At 35.0% G+C, this 22,039-nt stretch overlaps 1 protein-coding gene across 2 annotated transcripts in view; it reads right to left on the bottom strand.

Annotated features, from left to right (window-relative positions):
- Positions 1 to 3,591: 3,591 nt before the first annotated feature.
- IKZF2 (IKAROS family zinc finger 2 (Helios)) overlaps positions 3,592 to 22,039 on the bottom strand; it is a 165,778-nt gene continuing 147,330 nt past the window's right edge. For both annotated transcript variants that reach the window (XM_011990876.1, XM_011990875.1), the window contains 2 exons: positions 17,799 to 17,942; positions 3,592 to 11,995 (listed from right to left, as the gene is read on the bottom strand). In XM_011990876.1, the coding sequence (XP_011846266.1) occupies positions 11,271 to 11,995; positions 17,799 to 17,942 (869 nt within the window). In that variant the 3' untranslated portion in view covers positions 3,592 to 11,270. The remainder of the gene's footprint in view (positions 11,996 to 17,798; positions 17,943 to 22,039) is intronic.

Raw genomic sequence — 22,039 nt, 5'->3', positions numbered from 1 at the left:
TAGCCAAACTCCCATTTGTTAGGATGACTAAAAAGTAATTTGGCTAAGAGCTTGGAAAAACATGAGTCATTTGCTGTCCCACTTTTTTTCCTCTTGAGTGTTATCAAATGATAGTAATATATATGCATTACAATCTGAAACAAATAAACAAACAAACAGTGAAGGGAGGTGGAGTGGGGAGGGGCTGTGTAGAGGGGTGGGGTGAGGAGAAGCAGGGAGACAAAGAATAGACTGTTTGAAGGCCAAAAAAATGTTATTTACTTACATTGGAGAAGTAAGACAAGGAGAACATAATGCTAGGTGTTACTACAGCAACCATCCCTTGAAGACTGAGGAAACTTGTCTTGGCTTTGACCAAATGGTAGTACATGTCTCATTCCTAAGGACAGACAACATAAGGTTGGATTTTACCATAAATATATCACTCATTTCACAATGAACAGAGTTGGGGTTGAGGGCGAATCTTGATATTGCTCTATATTACAGAATTAACAGTAAAGAGATAACTTAGTATATAGGTTTTAGCACCTAAGAAGAATAAGCACCATCTCCAGGCTGCTCATTGAATTTGGAAGACATAATGACAATGATATCACTGAAAACACTAGGATATCACTGACAGTACTGATAAACTTCCAGTACTGATAAATTCATAGATTTAATGATGAGTCAGGTGAAGGTTTTCAAATGAAGAGAAGGCAAAAAACAAAGTATAAATATTGGAAAGTACATTCTGCAATGAAAGAACTAAGGAAAATGAGTATAGGGATGAGATATAGTGATTTAGAAAACGGCAAAGAATTCCATGAACTCTGAAGGAAATTTAGTAAGTAATCAAAAGCCCACATTTATTTAAATTGGGTCACAAAGGGGTCTTTAGAAGACCAAGCTAGGATAATTTATTCATTTAAAAAATTTCTGCAACAGTATTTTAATTTCAAATGATTTTTGCCTTGCTACTTAATACTATATTTCTCAGTCCTAATGACTATGCCAGTGAGTTCATTTGGGATAACTCTATTTAAAAATTAGAAAAACAAAACATTACTTTTAAAGTATGCCTGCTGATTCTCTTATTAATTGGGTTTATCAATCAAATGGTGGATAAACTGGTTTAGAAATTAAAACACTAAACTAAGTATATATGGAATTAGAGTCTAGTTTTAGCATTTTCACTGATTGGGGTGCTTGTGAACAAAATCACAACCAACCTGAATCTGTTTCCTTGCCAATAAAATGAAGATAAAGTATCAGATACCCTACACTTTCCATGAGCATTTTGAGAGTGAATTAGATAAAGTCAGGAACACTCGTGCTCATTTGCAAAGTACTTGTAAAAAGGGGTATGGTTAAAACTCACATATTGTGGTTGCTTTAAATTTCTCACATTGAAAAATATTGTGTTTTATTTAGAGTAATTAGAATTGTGACAGGGTCAAGGAGAACAGATAGATATTGATCAAAGTCTTTTAAGCTTTTATGTCCACAAAACCAGAACCAATAAGTGGGCCTAGGGCATTGATACAGTATGAACTCTGTTGCCATTCCCTCTTAGCTAAATTCTCCTACTTCCCAATGAAAGGTTTTCACTAAGTATTCCCGGTGGAGGCAGCTGATTCTGATCCTAACTCCATCTGGTAAGGTGAAATGACAACACAGTGACTCCTCCCTCTTTCATCACAGGCTTACCAAAGGCCCCATGAAATCCAACACAAATACTCTTAAGTTACTTCTCTTTTACCTTTGGTTCTTCCTCTTGCTTCTTCACAGACATTCCATTTGGTTTGATGATCAGGTTCATGCAGCTCTTCTAAGGATTTCTAGAACAAACAACTCAACACCAATATGGGCAGTATCCGTTTGTACTGCTTTGAGGGATTTGTCCTTTGCCTGGCAAATTTCAAGTTAGAAGCACTTGGTCTGATCGAAGACAGTTTAGGATTATAAAGCAGCAATAAGAGCAAGAAGAAAAAGGTTAACACATTAATATTTCTCAGACTGAACACATCTTTATTTTCCAGGATCTCCCCCAGGTTTTACCCATTTTTATATGGGATAATGGATGTCCAAATAACTTTGTCCTCTTTGTTGATTTCTCCCATTTGCCAGTTAGGCTATTTTATTGAAATCTCCCTTGGGTATAGTGCCAAACAGGAGAAAAGAAGGAAAATTCAAATTCACCAATTGTTACCTTCGTTGGAACCTCTAGTGAAGTTAAATAAACACACTGGGAAATTTCAGTAAGGGTATTAACGAAAAAGGGGATTTTCCTGGAAGTTTAACGGGTCCATTTGGAACCCCCTAATAGCAGGAGGGAGGGTTGCTAAAATGCTAGATGAAATCCTTTCACCATGTGGTTCACACCCCAAGAACAGTCTTCTGGCTTGAGCATGCTGATAAAAAGTCTTACAATCATATCAAGATTTAAATTATTTATAATTTCTCTGACCATATTGCAATTGAAAAGTCAAGAGCATATGGCACATATTTCAAGAAATCCTTTTCATTTGGCTCCTGTTGATATAATACACCAGGGGGATTTGATATTCCTTGCTGATCTTGAAGGAATCCTTTATAAACTTAATACTGGAGGATGATTTGGTAAGTTTTTCTTCTTTTTGCTTTGCTATTTCACTTCTTTACATCCTCCCCTGCCCAAATTAGCTTAGTATTTTGAATTATGATACAGTCAAGGCAGGAAATTTTTATTTGAATTTGTGGTATTTTTCATTCTGTGTGACACGTGGAAGTGAAATTATTGGGGAATGTGTAAGTATCCATGAAATTCTATAAATATGTATCAATGAGGAAAAACTCTAACAGCTATCTCAAATGTGATGGTGGAGTTCAAATTGGCCTGAAGGATAGTGGATAGCTAACACTCAATAAAATGAATTTGCAGTCATATATGCCCTTTTGCATTTCTGGTTATGAAGATGTTTATAACAGAACAAATTTCTCATGGCAAAAGATAAATTACATTTGTAAAATCTAAGAAACAAAGAGATATGTGTGACTCACGTAGTGAATGTACATCAGGAAGCAGAACTGGCAAACAGTTTTTGCCAGTGTGATTGAATAATTGCTATGACTTCTTAATTTTATTTTTGTCTGACTTCTAAGAAATGCTGGTTTCTATAGCAGTAGTGTTATTCTAGTAGTGTTATTGACCATATCAGAGCACTCAGACCTCTTGTGTAATTTAAGTGCACTACTATGTGCTTTGGAGTAAGTCACAATTTTCTTTCCTCAGGTCTATTTTCTTCTACACAAAGGGGATGGGCTCTGATGTACACTCCTCTATTTGTTTTAAAAGTGAAATAAGAGACGTATGAAAGCTGTCTAAAGAGCAGAGATGTCATTCTTAACAAATCATGTAATACTTTGTTCTCTGCTCTGGTGGACTACGTAGCAATGATGGAGGTGACTAATGATTGAGATGTAGCTTGTGGATATCACATGTATCCAAACCTCTGGAACCGGAAGTGTGACAAATACACAATGGGAATGGTAATTTAAGCCTGGTATAGTCAACAGTTTAGTCTTCTGTATTTGGAAGACATGTTTGCGTACAGAATTTTCACCAGAAAGTTTTTATAGCAAACTTTTTATGTCAGAAGTTTATTTTATTGGTAAAATATTAAATAATATACAGAATTAAAAACTGCACTTACACTTCTGAGAAGAAATAAATCTTGGACAAATTATATGCTTGTTCCTGAGATTCCCTAAATTTATTCCAGTAGCTGTGCACTCAGACAGTACAAACCTTTATAATATAATCCTTTTCACAAAGTATTACAAAGTTTCTGCAGCTTCTTTAGTTGTACACACATACAGACACACACTCACACATGCATATACAACACTCATACACATATACACAGTAACCACATACATGCACAGAACATGTATGTGTGTGCATTAAAAACAAAGAAAATACAAGTCCCACATTTTAGTCTGCAGTGATAAAAGTGTTTAGCGGAGGTCTCCAAATCAGTATGTAGTAGAGTGACTTGTCACACAGCTGCAAAGACTGTTTCAGTATTTCCATAGTAAACCTCATTTTCTGAGGTATGGTATTTGAGCCTTAAAAAAACTACATTACACTTAGCAAACCTGACGTACAAGGTCTGGAATTTTAACTTTACATATATATTTATATATATATATATATATTTCTTTTTTAAACAATAGTTTTTATTTCCCCAAATTATTAGTTTGAAAAAAAATGAGGTTTACTGGTTTGACCTATTTTTTTTTTTGTTTCTAAAACACAAAATATCCTAGAAACTGTCAAGCAATTAGTCTTTAAAATAGTCTAATTACCTTTGGTATTGTTAAAGAAAAAATATCTAAAACGGCCAAGACACATACTGTACAAATGCAGAAATGCAGTAACTGCCTTTAAAAGAAATGCCAAAGAAATGTTATCTTTTAAAAAAACATGTATTTATATTACAGCAGTTTAACTACAGGGACACAGGTATAAAAAAAGAAAATTAGCACACTACATATAAATACGTATAAGAAAAATACTTCTTACTTAAATTTGTATGAAAACAGGACTGCTCCAAATATTTTTTAAAAATTTTTCTCCAATAGGTGATATGTAAGTGTTTAAAACTCAGCTAAGTGCTTTGCTTTTGTTTAAAAGTTTATTTCTAAAAGGAGAGAAGTGAAATAAAAATATTAAGTATTAGGTTCTTAATTTAGAGCATTGGGCGAGGGTCTAAGAAGGTTCAATCTGTAAAAAGTTCAACTTTAGGACACATTTTTCAAGCAAAAGATTACTAATTTCCATGGAAATTTAGCCTAAATAAAGATACCATGAGATCAGACTAGTGATTTCCACATTCTGTAATCTTTTGATTGTGGAGTGTTTTCCTCTTTGCTTGTTGTGTCCTTTAACATACTATGACTTTTATGAGTTTCTTTTTGCCATTAGCTAAAAGAAGAATAGGTCAGAAAAGAAAAAACAAAATCACCATAGTTTTTAAGACTTCAAGGGGAGTATTGCACTTGTACAGAAAGAAAAGAATAGTATCTTTTTAACTAATAGCAGAAGCAATCATTCTGGGATTGCAAATAACACATGGTCTAAAAGGTCCAACTATTAACAGCAAATATGGGGCCTGGAGACCCCCTCCAAACCTGGAATATTATTATAGTAATGTTAAAGCATTTTTCTCCCAATTAGGAGAAAGTTAAGACTCTTTGCTTTACATTTTTAACACCTTTCTAAACACTTGCAAATAACTGTCTAGTCTTTCACGATATACATTTTTTGGAGGAAAGCCAAATCAGAATGTAAAATCCAACAATAAAGGAAAGCAAACAGACTATAACAGGATTACATAATCTCTGAAGTAATGTTTTAGGTACCCAATATTTGAAAGTGAAAGTAACATGAGGGTTATATAGCTTCCTATTTTTAATCCAACCACTTTTCTTTTTAATAGAAAACTACACTTGAGTATAAAAATACGTCAGCAGATTATACAACCAACAAAAATCACGAACAAAAAAATTAAGATTAAATTACCAATGAACTAGAAATAAGAGTTGATCTAATCTTCAAACTTTTAGGAGAACAGAGAGGTAAAGACATCCATAGACAATAACAGAAGGGAGATGGACAAAGAAAGAGGCTGGGGGAGATGTGACAAAAATTAAGAGATAACAGAGAGACCTTTGTTACACAGAAAGGGAAGGGAGTTATGCTTAAAATCAGAATGGTTCACTGTCAAAAATTTTTAAATCACAGTTTCAGAATTTGAGCTCCGTTAAAAAACAAGAATAAAACAACAACAAAACCCAGATCCCTTCCCTTGTTACAGTGTACTCATTTTTTTAAAAAAAATCCATTTCCAGTAAATTAAAGTAAGTAAAATCTTGGTAAGTGCATAGTAGGGGACTCAGTGACCTCCACCTGCTCAAGAAGCTTTTCTTACTGTGTGTCATTTGAGGTAATTTGAAGGCCCAATTCACTGCAAACTTGCTTATTTGTACCTATACGAAGTTATATGCTGTACTTTATGTGGCTTAGCAGAGGGCCTCTAGATTTTATATTGTGTTCACAATAAAAAGGACATATTAGAAAACTAGTCATTCTTGTACCACTCTCTGTATGGGACAAAGGTTAATACACAACACATTTATACAGAAAATATACAAACGCAGTATTATGGGAGGAAAGCCCCATAAACAGAATTATGAACTTATTCCTAAGAGTGCATGTGAAAAATATCCTCAAACTTACAGTACAGCAAGATAAAACTAAAAAGCTAGAAATAGAATATTACATAAAAACCTTATGGAAATTCCAAAGTTTAAGGTTTCTGCAATAAATGTAAAAATATTCAAGGTGTCATTATTTGGCCTAGTAATACACTATGATAAAAAGAAACACTAGCATATCACAGCTTCTTGGTCATATGCCATTTGTTTTGTATAACCAGCAGCTCATTTTTTTAAAAAGCTGTCATATCCTAACACGCCCATTGCAAGTAATACACAACCATGGTATGAAACCATTTGAAATTATGCTTTGGAGAATAGCAATGTGATATGACTGTTCAGTTTTGCTTTGTTCAAGGAGAATTAACTACCTGCTTTTTCACATTATTCCATCAATTGTCAATCTCTTTTCTAACAGATTAGAAAATACAGATTCCAAGACTAGAACAATACTAGTCTGGAGATGAAAATCCAAATCAACACTGTATTTTATTGACCAAAAAATTATCTAATAAATTCTTGTTTGATACAGGACTTATTCTTCCTTAAAAACAAAACAAAAAACAAATTATAATTCAATTCACAGGTAAAGTTTCACTCTATATTTTACCTGCATAATCTTGTAATCATATTCAGAAATACTATGAAACTAAAAAGGTATTATTAAAGTCTAGTTTCAAAATTTCGTTTTCCTTTTAACAGCTGAGCTGAAAATTTCTCTATTAGAAATTGCTCTAAAGATTTGCCCTAAAAACACAGGGATGATTATACAGTGCTCAATTTTAAGTGATTTTTAAAAATGCATATTAAAAGTATTGTAGAGCTGCGACAGCTAACCAACACTCTCAATGCATTTTAAAAAGGCACCAACATAAAGAAAATAAGTATTCAATACATTAAATTCAGGATTTAGGAGGCCAGTTACTGTATATTTTAATTATTTTGCAGAAACTGGAGAATTAAAAATATTTCTAAGATAACTTTCATATATACAAACTTCAATTTCACCACCTCCCACATTTTTTTTTTCTTTTGGATTTGGGGAATTTTCTGGTTTAGAATAGTCTTATTCAGATAGTATTTATTAAAATAATATATAAAATATAATTGATGATAAACACAAATGTAATTTATCCATTTTTGGACGTGAACAATCCAAAGTTCAAAAACAAATCATGTAGCTAGTACCTCTGACAGTTTAAGTTCTGCCTGAAACTAGGGGTACACAGTTTTTTGTTTGTATTTTCACAGCCCCTTCTGCTCCTTTTCTACCCTAAGAAATCATTTTGGAGATAGGATGAAATAAAATTTGGAAGATAGTGAGAACATAATTTTCATCTAAATGCCTTAATCTGATGTAAATTTTGTTAAACATTTATAAAATACCAAAGACTGCAGGGTTTTGTGAGTTGTACAACCGAGATAAAAACTACAAAAACAAAATACTGGACTCACTAAACTATTCTTGTCTTTCTCTATTTGCTAATAGGTAACTGTTGATAATATTTATTTTCTGTATTTTCTTCCTATTCCAAAAAACTTTACATTAAATATCTTTGAATTTACATCAAATCAGCTTAATCATTGTTTGTTTCACTTTGTTCTGTAGGTAGATAATAAGGACCCAAAGTTTTATTTAAGAGTTGCCACTGGTCCTAAAGACACACTAGTAACTTCTTTAGTGATTCCTATTACAACCTGATAAACTAAACCCACCTAATTTCTTAGTATTAACTGTCATTTAAATTCTCTGTATGTTTTCGCAATAAGTCTGATCACTCCAACTGCTTTTTTTCCATGAATTCTCTTTAAAAGAATGTGTGTGTAATACACACACACATATACCCTATGATTCATACATACGTATGTAGGGGAGATACTTTCTACTATGTAGCCAAATCTAAGTCGTAGTTTCTTATTTTCCCAATTTTGTCCCTTTAGGAAATCTCAGTGGAATATTTCAATGACTTGAAATGTCTTCCAATCTGCCTACTGGTCCCTTTCCCTGTCTTAAAAAGGTCCAATTAGAATGGCTTTTTATGCATGATTCATCACTATTAGAGAGAGGCTAAGACAAAATTCTGGGCAAAATTAGGGCAAAGCAACGTGATGAAATTCTGAACTTTTGCCAAACTGGGAAATACAGAAGATAACCCATTTTCATGCTCCTCAAATAGTTTCTGTAATGTGAAATCTCACCTAAATAAACTGGGCATACAACTGTTATGTAAAACTTGATTTATTTGGTGTCTGACTCTTATATTTATATTTAGATGCTACAACCTTGCGTATTTCCTTTTGTGAAGGCATGCAAATATAACCATCCAGAGTTTCTCCAAAAACACTATGTCCACAAAAATTCTTTCTGACCCACAAATTTGAATTGACCTTGTCCTCATTTGTCCCTGCCACACCTTGAGCCATATCCACCTCTTTCTGTTCCTCACGAAGCTAGGAAAATACAAGTACATGCTTGTAGCAAATGCACTCCCAGCTACTAACTACCTTCAGTAAAACAGATTCCCAAAAAGATGAAATCAGAAAAGGTAAGTGCCTAGCACTGTCTTCATCAGGGAACTACACAACTGTTTAGGGTCCACCTAAATTCAGTTCCATCCCGGGGCAGGTAGATACATGATTGTTCATATATTGGAAAAAAAAAAAAGCAGGAAGAAAATTCATAGACAATGCCAGCAGAGATTTGCACGCAGCCAAAATTATAAACATATTGACTGACATCCAAATGTTTCCTTAAATTGCAGTAAAAGACAAAATTGTGAACCTTAAAATTATTTACCTCATCCAAAAGGAAAAAAAATGCCATTCCAATTATTATTTTATTATTCAGGAATGGTTGGCAGTGGGCGGGTGAGAGAGTCTCAAAAACATGCTTTAACTTTGAATAGGTTGTATGTTCACAATGTACCAAGGCATGCAGAAAAAAAAAATGAAATGGTTGACATTCTATATATCTCTGTTTTGGTGCATTCCCTTAGATTTAAAGGGGCACTTTGGACATTTTCCCAAAAATAATTATGATAGGGACTGGTAGAAGAGGGCTGAGTTCTAACAATTTTTGCCTAGTTCTAGCTTTGTTAGTGCTTAGAAGTGCTTAGCTGGTGCTTACCATTTAAATAGCAAATGGTAAGCTGGAAAATGAGTTAAGAGCAGTATTGGGGCCAAACTTGCTTATGTCCACAATTCTCTTGACGTGGTAATTCTCATACCACACTGTATTAAGATACATAATTTCAGCATCCTATTTAATGATCTTTTAGAGTAGTTATCAGTTACTGCTTAACAGAATTTCAGTATTCACAAATGGTTATCAGATAATCCAGTCACAGTCAGGCCTGTCCTCCCCAAACAGAAGCAGTAAGTTCTGCCTTCCAAGTATGTCCCCCTAAAATGACTTGAATCAATATCACTCGGTTCCTCCCCTCTAATGTGGTTGGACTGCAAAGAAAAAACAGAGCACCCACATAAACGAAATCAAATTCTGCACATGAAATATGGCAACCTATGCCATGTAAGGGGAATTCCATACTAAGGGATTGAGATTCATTTCTGACAAGGACTTACAGAGTTAAATGTTTTGGAAACAGAAAAATGTGCAGGACCTTCCTTTGGGGGTTCTGTCACATTCTAGACTCCGAGAAGGGTAAAAGTAAACTTTCTTATTTTTTTGTGTCTTTTCTCTGTTGTCCAATGTACAGGTTACAAAGAAGTCCCATTCCCTTTTTGCAGCAAGAGTAGTAAATACTACTGAAGAAACACTAAAATAAATAGCCCTAGTTCTATAACCTTGCAGCGTTCAAGTTACCAGATTCAGGTCAAATTAGCAATTGCTCTGAGGAGATTTTGAAAGAAATAGCCAACAGCAAGACTTTTAAGACCTTCTACTCGAAGAGTAAAAGATGAATGAACTAGGGACAGAACACTGGGAGGTCACATCTTGAAAAAAACTAGTGAAAAGAGAAATACCAGAAAATGGATTTCTAAGTGGGTTTTCTCCCCCTACTGTTAGCATAATTATATTTTTCTGCTGACTGGTTAACACTGATCAAATGCTGATAAAGTGACAATCGTAAGCATACTTTTAGAAACAAATACATATACTATGCTGCCATCACATTACAACTTTAAAAGAAAACCTCTCAAACAAATTTACGAAAGTAGAAGTCCCTCCCAAAAATTACTGACTGCCTTTTATCCACTCTTAGACCATATGTTATTCTGAAGACTACATAAAAATACTATTCATTAAAGGTGTTAAAAGTAAGGCTGCCAGGGTGTCTATAAAATGCCACTCATCAAAACTATGGAAAAACAGTGCTTACGTTTAGAAAAATAAGATCACAGGACCTCAGATGTATTGTAGGTGGCCCTTAACTACCTGTAGTTGAAAAGTTTTGCTATATGGTACAGTGTAAAACATATTGAATTATAAATTCCATAGGGGAAGTAAACATAGAACCCACAACAACAACTCAGCTCATCTTAGGAGTTATCACTGAAAATAACAATGTGTTTTGTGTTCCATGATATCTGAAGAACAAAAAATTGGTTTACAGTTTGAAACACATTCTTCTTTCAAGAATAAAGTTACTTATACCATTTTAAACCACCAAAGTCCTACCCAGAAAACTCTAAACTTTCCTGTCTTCCATCATAATCCTGAATATCAGTGGCAAATCAGAATCTCTTAGGTGACAAATCTTTATGAATCAAGTGATTTTTTCAAAGCATGATCTGCCTTAGTAGAAATGGACTGCTTTTAAATTCCCACAAAATAAACAAGCCAGTGATAAAGAAACAATATTTCCATCCCTTCTCTCTTCTGTTTCTTCCTCATCATAATTAGGCAGAGCAAATGACACTGCATCCATAAAATAAGAATTATCGACAGTAATAATATTAAAAAAAAATAAAAGGTATGTCAACATCTGAGGGAAGGTGGGATTGTAAGTGCAGTATTTCTTCATGTGCAGTTCTTTACTTCATAGGGGTCCCCTTTGGAATGAAAAGGCCTAGTGGAATGTGTGCTCCCCTCGAACAATGTGTGATGAAAACTCATAACGGTCCTGGCTTCTGTAGCCACAGATGTTGCATTCCAGTGGGTCCCGGTAGCCATGGCAACCCATGTGAATGGTGTACATGACATGGTCTAGGAAAAGGACTCGGCAGTGCTCACACTTGAAGGCCCTAATCTGTTCTCCTTCTCCATTGAAGACCTTGTAGATGTCCTTCAGAGAGCCCTTAGGAGCCTTGGTAGTATCCAAAGCTTTGACATCCTCCTTCATGTAAGCTGGGCTTTGTTTCCTCTTGGGATTTAAGGCAGGGTTTCCTTGGTAGGACTGGTGGTCATCATGGCTGCTTTCTGAGTCAGTGGAATCCAGGCAGCTATTGCTGGGAGAGGCCTCTCTTTCCTGGGGTCGACTCTTTGGTCTGATGAGAGAGATGGGGCCATCCATGTTGTTTTCATGACTATCAGCAGTTTCCCTGCTAATGGGTCTTTCTATCCTATTTGGATGATAGACCTGAGAATAAGCTGAGCTTATAACCGGGGCCACTTCAGCGATTGTGCTTGGTGGGTGCTGCATCAGAGGGTGAAGGGCCTCAGCTCCAAGGTAGGTGATTGCATTGTTGATGGCTTGGTCCATCATATGAGACTGCATCAGCTCAGCCTCCTTCTCATATGTTAAGTTCATATCAAAGTGAATATCTGGGTAGCTGAATCGCATGAGCTTTTCCCCTGGAAGGGAATGGGAGGTGAAAGAAGTTAAAAAAAAAAAAAAAAAAAAATTAGTATCAGATTAAAAATATGAAAGGGTACAAAGTTGACTGATTGCCTCCATTTTTCATAATTTGGTATATATTACCAAATTATGCTCAAGTATTTGAGCAATTCTGCTGATGCTCACACTTTTTTTTTTTTTTTTTTTTGAGACAGAGTCTCACTCTGTTGCCCAGGCCAAAGTGCAGTGGTGTGATCTCTGCTCACTGCAACCTCCTCCTCCCCAGTTCAAGGGATTTCACGCCTCAGCCACCCGAGTAGCTGGAATTACAGGCATGCACCCCCATATCTGCCTAATGTTTGTATTTTTAGTAGAGATAGGGTTTTGCCATGTTAGCCAGGCTTGCCTAGAACTCCTGGCCTCAAGTAATCTGCCCACTTTGGCCTCCCAAAGGGTTACGATTACAAGCATGAGCCACTGGATCCGGCCACAAATATTCTTGACATGAAAAAATATAAAAGCAATAAAAATTTCATAAGCCCTTTGCATTTGTTCTGATGCCGTCATGAGAATGCATTTAGTCTGAAAGAGATAATTGAGTCTATTATATTTTCATTTTCTTTTAAAATTCTCACTTGAACAGAGCTCAAGGAGAATAGGAGGAAGAATAAATACCCAGTAAAAATAAGTCAGAGATTATGATTGATTTTGCATAAAAGTGAGAGTGATCTTGTTATAACAGATGGCACCTCACTGTTGTGTAGGGTTAAGTTGTTTGATTCAGCCACTATTTTAGAAAAAATATATATAATCCATATATGTCATTCTGGAGATTTTTTAAAAGTCATTATTAAAATACTTTTAAAAGTTGTACCACCTAATACAAATGAATGAAATTTAGGGTTATTTAAAAATAAAATTAGGAGTTATTTCAAAAAGTATTTGCTTATAAACTTGGAAAATCTTGTTTCATTGTTTTGCTTCTTGAAATTGATATTCATTTTTATATCATTCTTTCTTATTTAGACATGTGTATGTGATGGTGCTGGTATGTACACCCATTGCTATCTTCCCATACCTTTTCTTGATTGAAGTATGTTTGTAGTTTTTCCTTAAATATACACCTTAACAAATATAATTTTACTCCAATATTATACATCAACATAATGTCTGACTGATAACTATAAAAGAGTTTTGGTGCTTGCAACAGGAAAAGCAGTTTTGATTTTTAGCCACATATTGCTGGTTTTGAACAGAATATTTCATCTTTTAAAAATTCTGTCCATAAGACAATGTGGTCTCTATTTACCAGTTACTTTTATAGGTAAATCTTACAGATAAATGCTTCTTAAAAACATATGTGAGTTTCCTATAAATGGTTAATATGTTGTTGTGGATGGATGCTTAACTTGTAATTTTGATGGAAAAATGTTGATCTACAGGCTTGCATTCTAGAAAAACACACTAAAGTAGATAGCATTATTTCAGATTTGAAGAAATGGCCCCTAAGTGAGATCAGTGTAATGATTAGAGTAATAAAAACGGAAAGATAAAATGAGGAGAAATATTTCATGGCACTCAACTTAAAATACATGCAATGGCAAACATTTCAAAGTTAAGCTAGACAAACCTGATCTATATTCTCAAAGAGTTTACAGTTTGGAAGGAACAATAGTAATTTAAGGATCATTTATGACATAGTGTGATATGTGTGATGAGGTCAAATAAGAGGAATATTTAGCACATACTAGAGGACTAAAGAAAGACTTCTTGAAGGAAATGGAATCAAGGACAAGAATGTGATTGTAAACATTAGCCGAGTGAAGAAACATGAGGTGGAGCAGCTGGTAGAAAGGATCAGAGACAAGAGGGCATGGCTTATAAATGAGGAATTACTTATACTTCAATAAGGCTGAGAGTGGAAACAAGTGAGAAAGACAAGTTAGATAATATAACGCTAAATATGCTAAAAAATTGAATATTTCCCTAAAGGAATACAGATTGAAGGGGATAAACAGGGAAGTGCCCTGAAAGTATTAATTTAGCAAAGGGGTTTAGGAAATTGTTGCTGTAGGTTTCTGGCCCAGGTTTCTGGCCTAGGAAATTTAGTGGATGACAATGAGATAGAAAAGATGATGAATTCAGTTTGGGGAGGACTATGAGTAATAGTCATGTCCAGTAAGATTTAGTCTCAAATTCAGAAGACAGACCTGAGCTGGAGATGTAGAAATGAGTCATTGGTTGACAGAAAGCAACTTCTGAAGCCAAGGAAATAACTGATATCACCCAGGTAGAGTGTGAAGGGGATGGATCAAAAATAGAACCTGGAATAACACAAAGATTTTTCTGCCTATTCATAGATCAGGGAAAGTGGGGTTTGCACTGGGCCCCATGTTTAGGGAGCCCTGGGCCCTTCTCAGGAAATGAAGAGCTTGTAGGGCCAAGGGAATGTGCTGATCTGAAGCTCACTCAGACCCCAGAATTCCTTGACCAAATGGTTCTGAGCCTGCTTCTAGGGTCTACACAGTCCTCTTCATAGGGTCCATAATACTTCATACCAACTGTGCTACTGGTAAGTACACACCTAGGCCTGATGGCCAAGGCACTGGTCTTTATGTACAATGTAGAAAGAACCTGGATGTGCAGACTGGGGTGTCCATACACGTGTGTGTGTGAGACCCCTTTTGGTAATGGAGGGAACTAGCAGTGGGTCTAAGAGAGCAGCCTAGCTGTAAGCCAGTGCGTGGTTCTGCTCATGCTGCCAAGGTGTAGTGTAGAGCTACAAGAAATCTGAGAATTGCATATTTATTTGAACTTAGTCAAGTTGGAAGGGTAGAAAATAAGTTTTACAGTTAGATTAATAATATAAAAATATTTAGGCATATGAATGGGGGCCTCCATTTGGACTTTTCCCAACTTGTACAGCTGTTAAGGATAAGTCTATAAGGAATACTGAGCACAGTCAGAGAGAGAGAACAGTGTTATAAAAAACAAGAAAAGAGTGTGTTTCCAAAGGAATTGACTATTCAATAGTGGCAGACACTCTCTAGGAGCTGTGTAAGACACTGTCTTAAAAGAGTCTACTGGATTTGGCACTACAGAAGCTAGTTGTGACCTCAATGAGAATAATTTCAATGGAGTGTGGAAAATAAAAACAGGTTGCATGGACTTGGAAATGAGTAGGAAAAAAATCATATACAATAAGCACAGAGATTCTTTCAACAATTTCATCTTTGAAGAAAAGGAGACTATAGGTGTACCTGGAAGGAGACGGGGCTTAAAGGAAGATTTTTTTAAATTATGAGAATTTATTGTATTAAATGCTGATAGGAAATGGCTAATAGAGGGGAGAGGTTAAAAATGTAAGTGAGAAAGAGGAAAAATAATAGTGTGAGGTATCTGGGGGGCCAGGATAGGAGAATTCCTATGACAAGAGGAGGAATGAACTTTAATAAGAAAGAGGGATAGTTCTTTCATTGAAATAAGGAAAAAGGATAAAAGTATTTACATGGATGTATACAATCCTACAGAATTGATAATATTATGTTGAAATCATTTCCAGTGATTTTATCCCCTGTGAACATAGATACAGGATCACCAAGGAGTGAGACAGCATGTTGCAGACAGTAGAGAAGGTTGGCAGTGTCATGGTGGAGAGTAGGAGAGATGATTGTTCAGGGATGGATTAAAGGAGTGCTGCTCCATAGCATGGATGGGCCAGCTGATATTTGGGATCAGTTATTCATTTATCTATATTGATGCCAACTCATCAGCCTGTGGAATTTTCTCCAAAAGTACCAGATGTGCAGGCTGGGGTGCACATCTAGTGAGATACAAGTATGGAAAGGATGCCCAGTCAGCTTTACAAGATAGTGGGGTTTCACCAGGAGAAGGGGATGACAGATCAGCCAACAAAGCAAGAAAGGCAAGAATATTGGCAAGAGAGATGTAGATGTGATGAACCATGGAATCTAAGCTGAATAAGAAAAGAGAGGGAGAGACAAGTAGATATGCAGGAAGTTCAGGGATCATTAGTCTGGAGAATTTGATAAGGTCAAAGAATAGTATTTAACTGAGGCACATGAAGAAGGTAATTTATAATAAGTGTGGAATGATGAAATTTTTTGTTGCAAGAACAATAATAGAAGTAATAACTGTGGCTACTGTTTGTTATATATTACTAGGACAGAATCCAAATAAAGAAAAATATGCTCTCAAATTCTTAATTAAAAAATATAATATATATATTTTAGAATCATAATGTAATTTTCTAAAAATCTGTCCGTCTTTTCTAAGGAATGCAGTGAAATAAAATTGAGAGTAACATCTCTAAGTCAGGAAACATGACAAAAATGTTACAAAGAGTAGACTACATAAATTCAGAAGACAGAAAGAATAATAATATATTTTATATTTTTCCAACTACACTAGAGTCTAGTTAGATTTAAACATTTAATGACATCCATCAAAAAAATCAATATTAAAAATAAGTAAACTGGCTGTTTATTTCTTTTTTCTTCATAGTTACCCACAAGAACAGAAAGAAAAGTTACCTAAAGCCTGAGGCAGTCCTTTGTGTATAACTCAGGGGCTTCAACTGACATAGTATAAACTATGGCCTTTACAGTCGCCCTTCGGCCATCTTTCAATGAGTTCTCAATAAATCCCTCCAGCTAGTCTTAGAGTACTATTTTGGTGATGTGTTAGTTCTTCAATTTCAGATTAAAAGGAAACCTTCTTTAAGTGTTTATTGAAGTAATGGAATTGTGTTAGTCTCTCCTTCCTGAAATAACCAAAGCAAAGATTTTTCTCTCAATCACCATTTAATCAGGATGTCCCACAATGATGACACTAGAATGTGAGAATCTGTTTGAATATTTTTATCCTACATTAAGCCTGCAAGAATAGATATATTATATATACAATGAATAACAATTCTTTAACAATTCTTTTCATTGAATCTCTATTATTCATATTTCTTTTAAAAAGTCCATGCTTTTTGTATCCTCAGAGACACTCTATGACTTACAGCATGCATTCAGAATGATGCCAACATTGGGCGTATCAAAGAATATCTAAGGGTTTGGAAATGAAAAGGGAAAGTCTAAATATATGATATTTAATCTTTTCAGTTCAAAATCATAGGCTGGATGAAAAAACAAAGATCAAAATATAAAATAAAGATCCAAACATGAAACATCTTGAATGTAGGTTGCTGCATTATTTTTCCAATACAGAATTTTGGGGAAAAAAAAAGAAAAATTATCTTTGTTCCAGACAAAATACTAAAATAATTAACCCATTTATGCCTGAGGTTGAATTTTTTTTAATTTTTGCAATCAGACCTTGGTGATGACCTTGAGCAGTGGGATATAAATAACTCCCACATGCTTAGCTTTCCAATAATGGAACATTAGGCATAAATGTTAACAGGTTATAAAAAAAAAAAGTTAAAAACTGGCACTAATGAAAATTTTAAAACAGATTACAAAAGTGGCCAACAGGCTGGACCATTTCTCTTCTGTATGATTATTTTTTAAACAAATTAATACTTTCTATTTTACATGTGATTTCACTTTATATATCATCACATTTTGAGTGGTGACCACTATCAGTCTTTATTTCTTTTTGTGTGTTTGTGTGTGTTGGTGTAAGTGTGGTGCACACAGAGTGGCAGAGAGTAGAAAAGAATAATGGAGAAAAGAGATGGGTATTTATTTCATGAACTGAAACACACCATATATATTTCTAATACATGGGAACTTGCCTTTTCCTATTAAAATCGCCTTGCAAAGAAACAAAAACATTTGTAATGCTTACCCACAAACTTTTGTGGAGTGGAGCTTTTACGTTTTCCCATATTCCCCGTGAGCTTCTCTATGACAGCAGGTCTCTCAAAAGGCACCAGAGAAATATTGTTGTCCATAATAGGCTCTTGTTCCTTACAATCTTCCATAGGAGGTACTATACAAAACCATAGAAAAACGCAATCTGATAATTTCTTCAACATTTTGGATGATACAAAGCTGGATTTGCCATCTCAATATGTGTTATAACAGCTAGTATGCTTGAATAGAAGCAAGTAGAAAGAATACCTTGTAGTGTGAAAGTATACTCTTTAAATCTGCACACACACATATACACCAGAGGATTTATTTTTATTTGAGTCTCTCTTAAATCCATGACATACACTGTTGCCACTATTGGTGGCAAACTTGTTCATGTGGTTTCTCATCTTATTCCCCTGAAAGTGTTTTTAGCATTGACTAAAATCAATACTACTTTTAAGACTGCATTATTTTCAAGGCTTTTAGAGTTTATTTTTTAAAAACAATTTAAAAACAAGTCAACTTGTTTTAGAGAAAAGCTTAGACAGACATACAAAATAACAGCATGATATTTAACTATTTTTCTTAACCCATGTATTTTCCTGCAGCATATTTTCTATTTGATAGGCTGTTAGCCTTATTGGCAGTAGCTTAAATACCTGTACCAAGCAGCCCCCATGAAGGAGAGCCAATTCTGAACATGTCTATGCACAGTAAACTGTGGCAGCTTTATGATTGTAATTTATTTTAAAAAGAGCTCTTCAGCAGGAAGAAGAATCCATTTCCAAATTGGCACATTGGCTCACTAAACTACTGCCCTAATTCATTTGACATACACTCTCCAATGCTGTTCCCTATTCATCCCATTTGTCCAAGTTGCTACGGGCTAATATGTTAGCCCTTAGACACTGACATTCATAGTGCAAAGAACTTACAACAGTTGTTTTTTGAGTAGAAATACCACCCAAGGATGTTTAATTAAAGATAGGGTAACAACTCAGACACAGCAAATCAGTTGATTAAAAACAGTGTTCTCAGGAAAGAACATAACTTATTACTTGTTCTTTATTATTGTTGCTTTCTCCAGTTGCATTTGTGCCAGCACTGTTTGGAAATCTAAAGCTTTCATTTCTCAGAATAATTTTACTTGTTCAGTATGCACTGTAAAAATGATTTACTCTGATCCTTTCATTTGTATAAGATAGTCCCACTGTGTACAAAAAATGTCTTCTCATTTATAAGGGGATCCTCTTGGCAGACACAAAAATAAGTGAGAAAGCAAGAGATGAAAGTTAGGAAAACCGAGTGCACAATTCAGTTGACGTATTTAATAACCAATAGGTTGCTAATTTTGAAAAAGTGAAACATAGTGTGAAAAAATGTTTTCATGATTTGGACATGTTTAAAGAAATCAACATTCCATCCAAGTTTTGATTAACCTATAGATGGGTCAGAAAAATTGAACTGTAATCTACATTTAATAAGAAGTCCTCTGGCTATGAATAGCAAGGGATTGTGCAATCATTTGATGTTAATTTGGAGAAAAATTTCCAAGGTGAGACTGAGGAACAAGGAAACACATCATTGTCTACAATATATAATTAATGATGTTATCACATTGAAAAAGTATGTCCCAAGATATTATGTATAAAACATTATATTCTCTTTTAGTAACAACTAAAAAAGTTACACAAAAGCCAAAGAGTCAACAAAAAAGCAAAGAATTTCAAAAACATTCAAGGATGACCACACAATTCACATAAGGGGAGTCAGAAGGATGGCACAGTGGTGGTGGTGTGGTGGAGAACCAGGTAATAAGATACAAATTATGGTCAAAATCTTAACTTTTTGTTTGGATGGTAGATTTTCAAACACTTACTACATTATTAGAAGTAACTATAAAACTAAAAAGCAGTCCAAGTATGGACCAAAGATGAAAATATGTCAGAGACCAAGATCCAAACTGAAAGAATTTGGAAAGAAAAAAAATGTTGTTGTAAATTTTGCTAAAAAACTAGCAAAACTGGTTAACGGGTTTGCCCCCGAAATTGAATATGCTAATTTGTTCTGAAATGAGTAGTCCAAAACCTGGCAGTTTTGTGCTAAGTTTCACCCTGAATTTTCATACTTGAACGCATTTAACATTCAAAACGAAACCCGGGTGTGGGAACTGTCCCACACCACATCCACCTCAATTCAGATGATTTGTCCCCAGTTCAATGAAGCTCATGTGAACTGAAAATGATGACTTTGGCAGAGTTCTGATCTAATTTCTACTTTACAATAGCCCTTTTCATGTCAAAAATTGATCTTGTTTCTACCACATCGGCAATACTAATAACTGACGTATACTATGTGCTGTGTGCTGTTTTAAGGCTTTGCATTTAATAATTAATTTAATTCATCCAGAAACCCCATGAAATAGGTGTAATACCATCTTCACTGTACAGATGAGAACACAAAGACCCATAGATGTTAAGTAATTTCCTCAGGGTTTACATCTGGTTAGTAGAGAATGTTATTACTACTAGGAGTCTGGATCCAGAGCCTGGCTCAACCATTATGCTATACTATTCTTTGTAGAGGTATTTTGGGCATTGACTTTTTATAAACCAGTCAGACATATTTGTAAGGTCTGCCATTGGGTAAAGACCTGATATATTTTTCCTTAATTATGTAACCAATCTGATTTTTTTTGCTTCACGGATCTGGGTACAACTCATCAAAATATTTCGGTGCAACTCATCAAAATATTTCTGTGTATATGTTGCTAGAAACATAAAACAAATTCCGTAGATATCTCAATAATGCATTAATCACACAGACATTAATCTGGGCTAAAAATATACCAATAAGGTAACTTCCCCTGTTTGAACAAACTTCATAACCAAACATCCTCTTTGACCTTATATATGAGGTTATAACAAAGATAAAAACATAATTCCATTAGATCACTGTTTCATCACATTGATAACCATAAAGGCAAAACCATAGGTGTATTCCCAATGTATCCTTTTGAAAAACCAAACAGTTCACCCAAATTCAAATTCCAGGAAGAGCGTCTGAGGTCACATGTCTAGCCCCTGGGCAGGAGAGGGCAGAGTACCTGGACTGAGGGTCCCACCACAGCTACATGCAACAGGAAAGTTCTCTAAAGGTAAATGGGCACTCTTGTTATCAAGAGAAGGAGGAAGGGATGTCAGGCAGGCAAAAACAACAGATGTCTTCTATATTGTTGCAAATTTTCTCCATGTTACCCGATCTAAAAAAAAACTTTACAGTTATCTTAGTTATTTTCTTGACAGGATTTGGCAGTGCTGACACTTGCTTTGGCTTCTGTGAAATCACTCTTTCCATGTCCCTACTCTGCTCTTACTCATCTTCATGAAATTTTTTTCCTGCTAGTGTGTTCTTGGCCTTCTTGATGTCTCACTCTGTACTTATCCGTACTGCCTTATTAAAAACTACTATGTTGGGCCACTACATAAATTATGATGGATCCTGCATCTTTGTTTACTACTCAGACCCCTCTCAAGAGCTTGAGATCTATATATTTAACTTCTTCCTAGACAGTTTTACTTGGCTATTTCATAGGGACATAAGAGAATATAGTATAAGAAGTAAAATCTCCATTTACCTTTCTGTCTTCTATTTTCCTAATTACCATATCAGTGAATGACACTACTATTTACCCCATCAGCTATGCTGGTCATCTGTGGAAAATCCTAGATTTCTTCCTTTCACCCAGACTTCTGCCTCTACTCCTCCCTACCACATCTCTTTACAAACACACATGGAGGTAACCCAAGTGTTTTAGATGCTACATTGGTAGCTGTTCACACATGTTGTTCTTTCTTCAGGAAACACCCTTCTCCATTTATTAGTTCACATTTTTGCTTTTCAAAACTAAGCTCAAACATAAATTTCGTGGGAAATTCCTCTTGGATGTCCTGCTGATTTAGGTATGTCCTCTCTATCTCCATAATGCTTATCACATAGTACTATAATTGTTGTTTTACTGGTCTATCTTCCAATAGCTGGTAAATAACCTCAGGGGTTGCATTCTGTTGTATTTGTGTCTCTAATACCTTTTATGATACAAGAGAGATATAATATTCAATGGATGTTCACTGAATGATGTCACCCAATGGAAATAAGTCAAAAAAGCTTACTCCAAAGTTTGGGGGTGCCCAATAATGCCTCTATACTCAGTGAAAAAGAACCTCCCTTTCT

This window comes from Mandrillus leucophaeus, unplaced genomic scaffold, assembly GCF_000951045.1.
Source record: "Mandrillus leucophaeus isolate KB7577 unplaced genomic scaffold, Mleu.le_1.0 Scaffold386, whole genome shotgun sequence".
Classification (NCBI taxonomy): domain Eukaryota; kingdom Metazoa; phylum Chordata; class Mammalia; order Primates; family Cercopithecidae; genus Mandrillus; species Mandrillus leucophaeus.
Note: the sequence above shows the minus strand (reverse complement) of the source record. Positions and strands in the feature narration are given on the sequence as shown.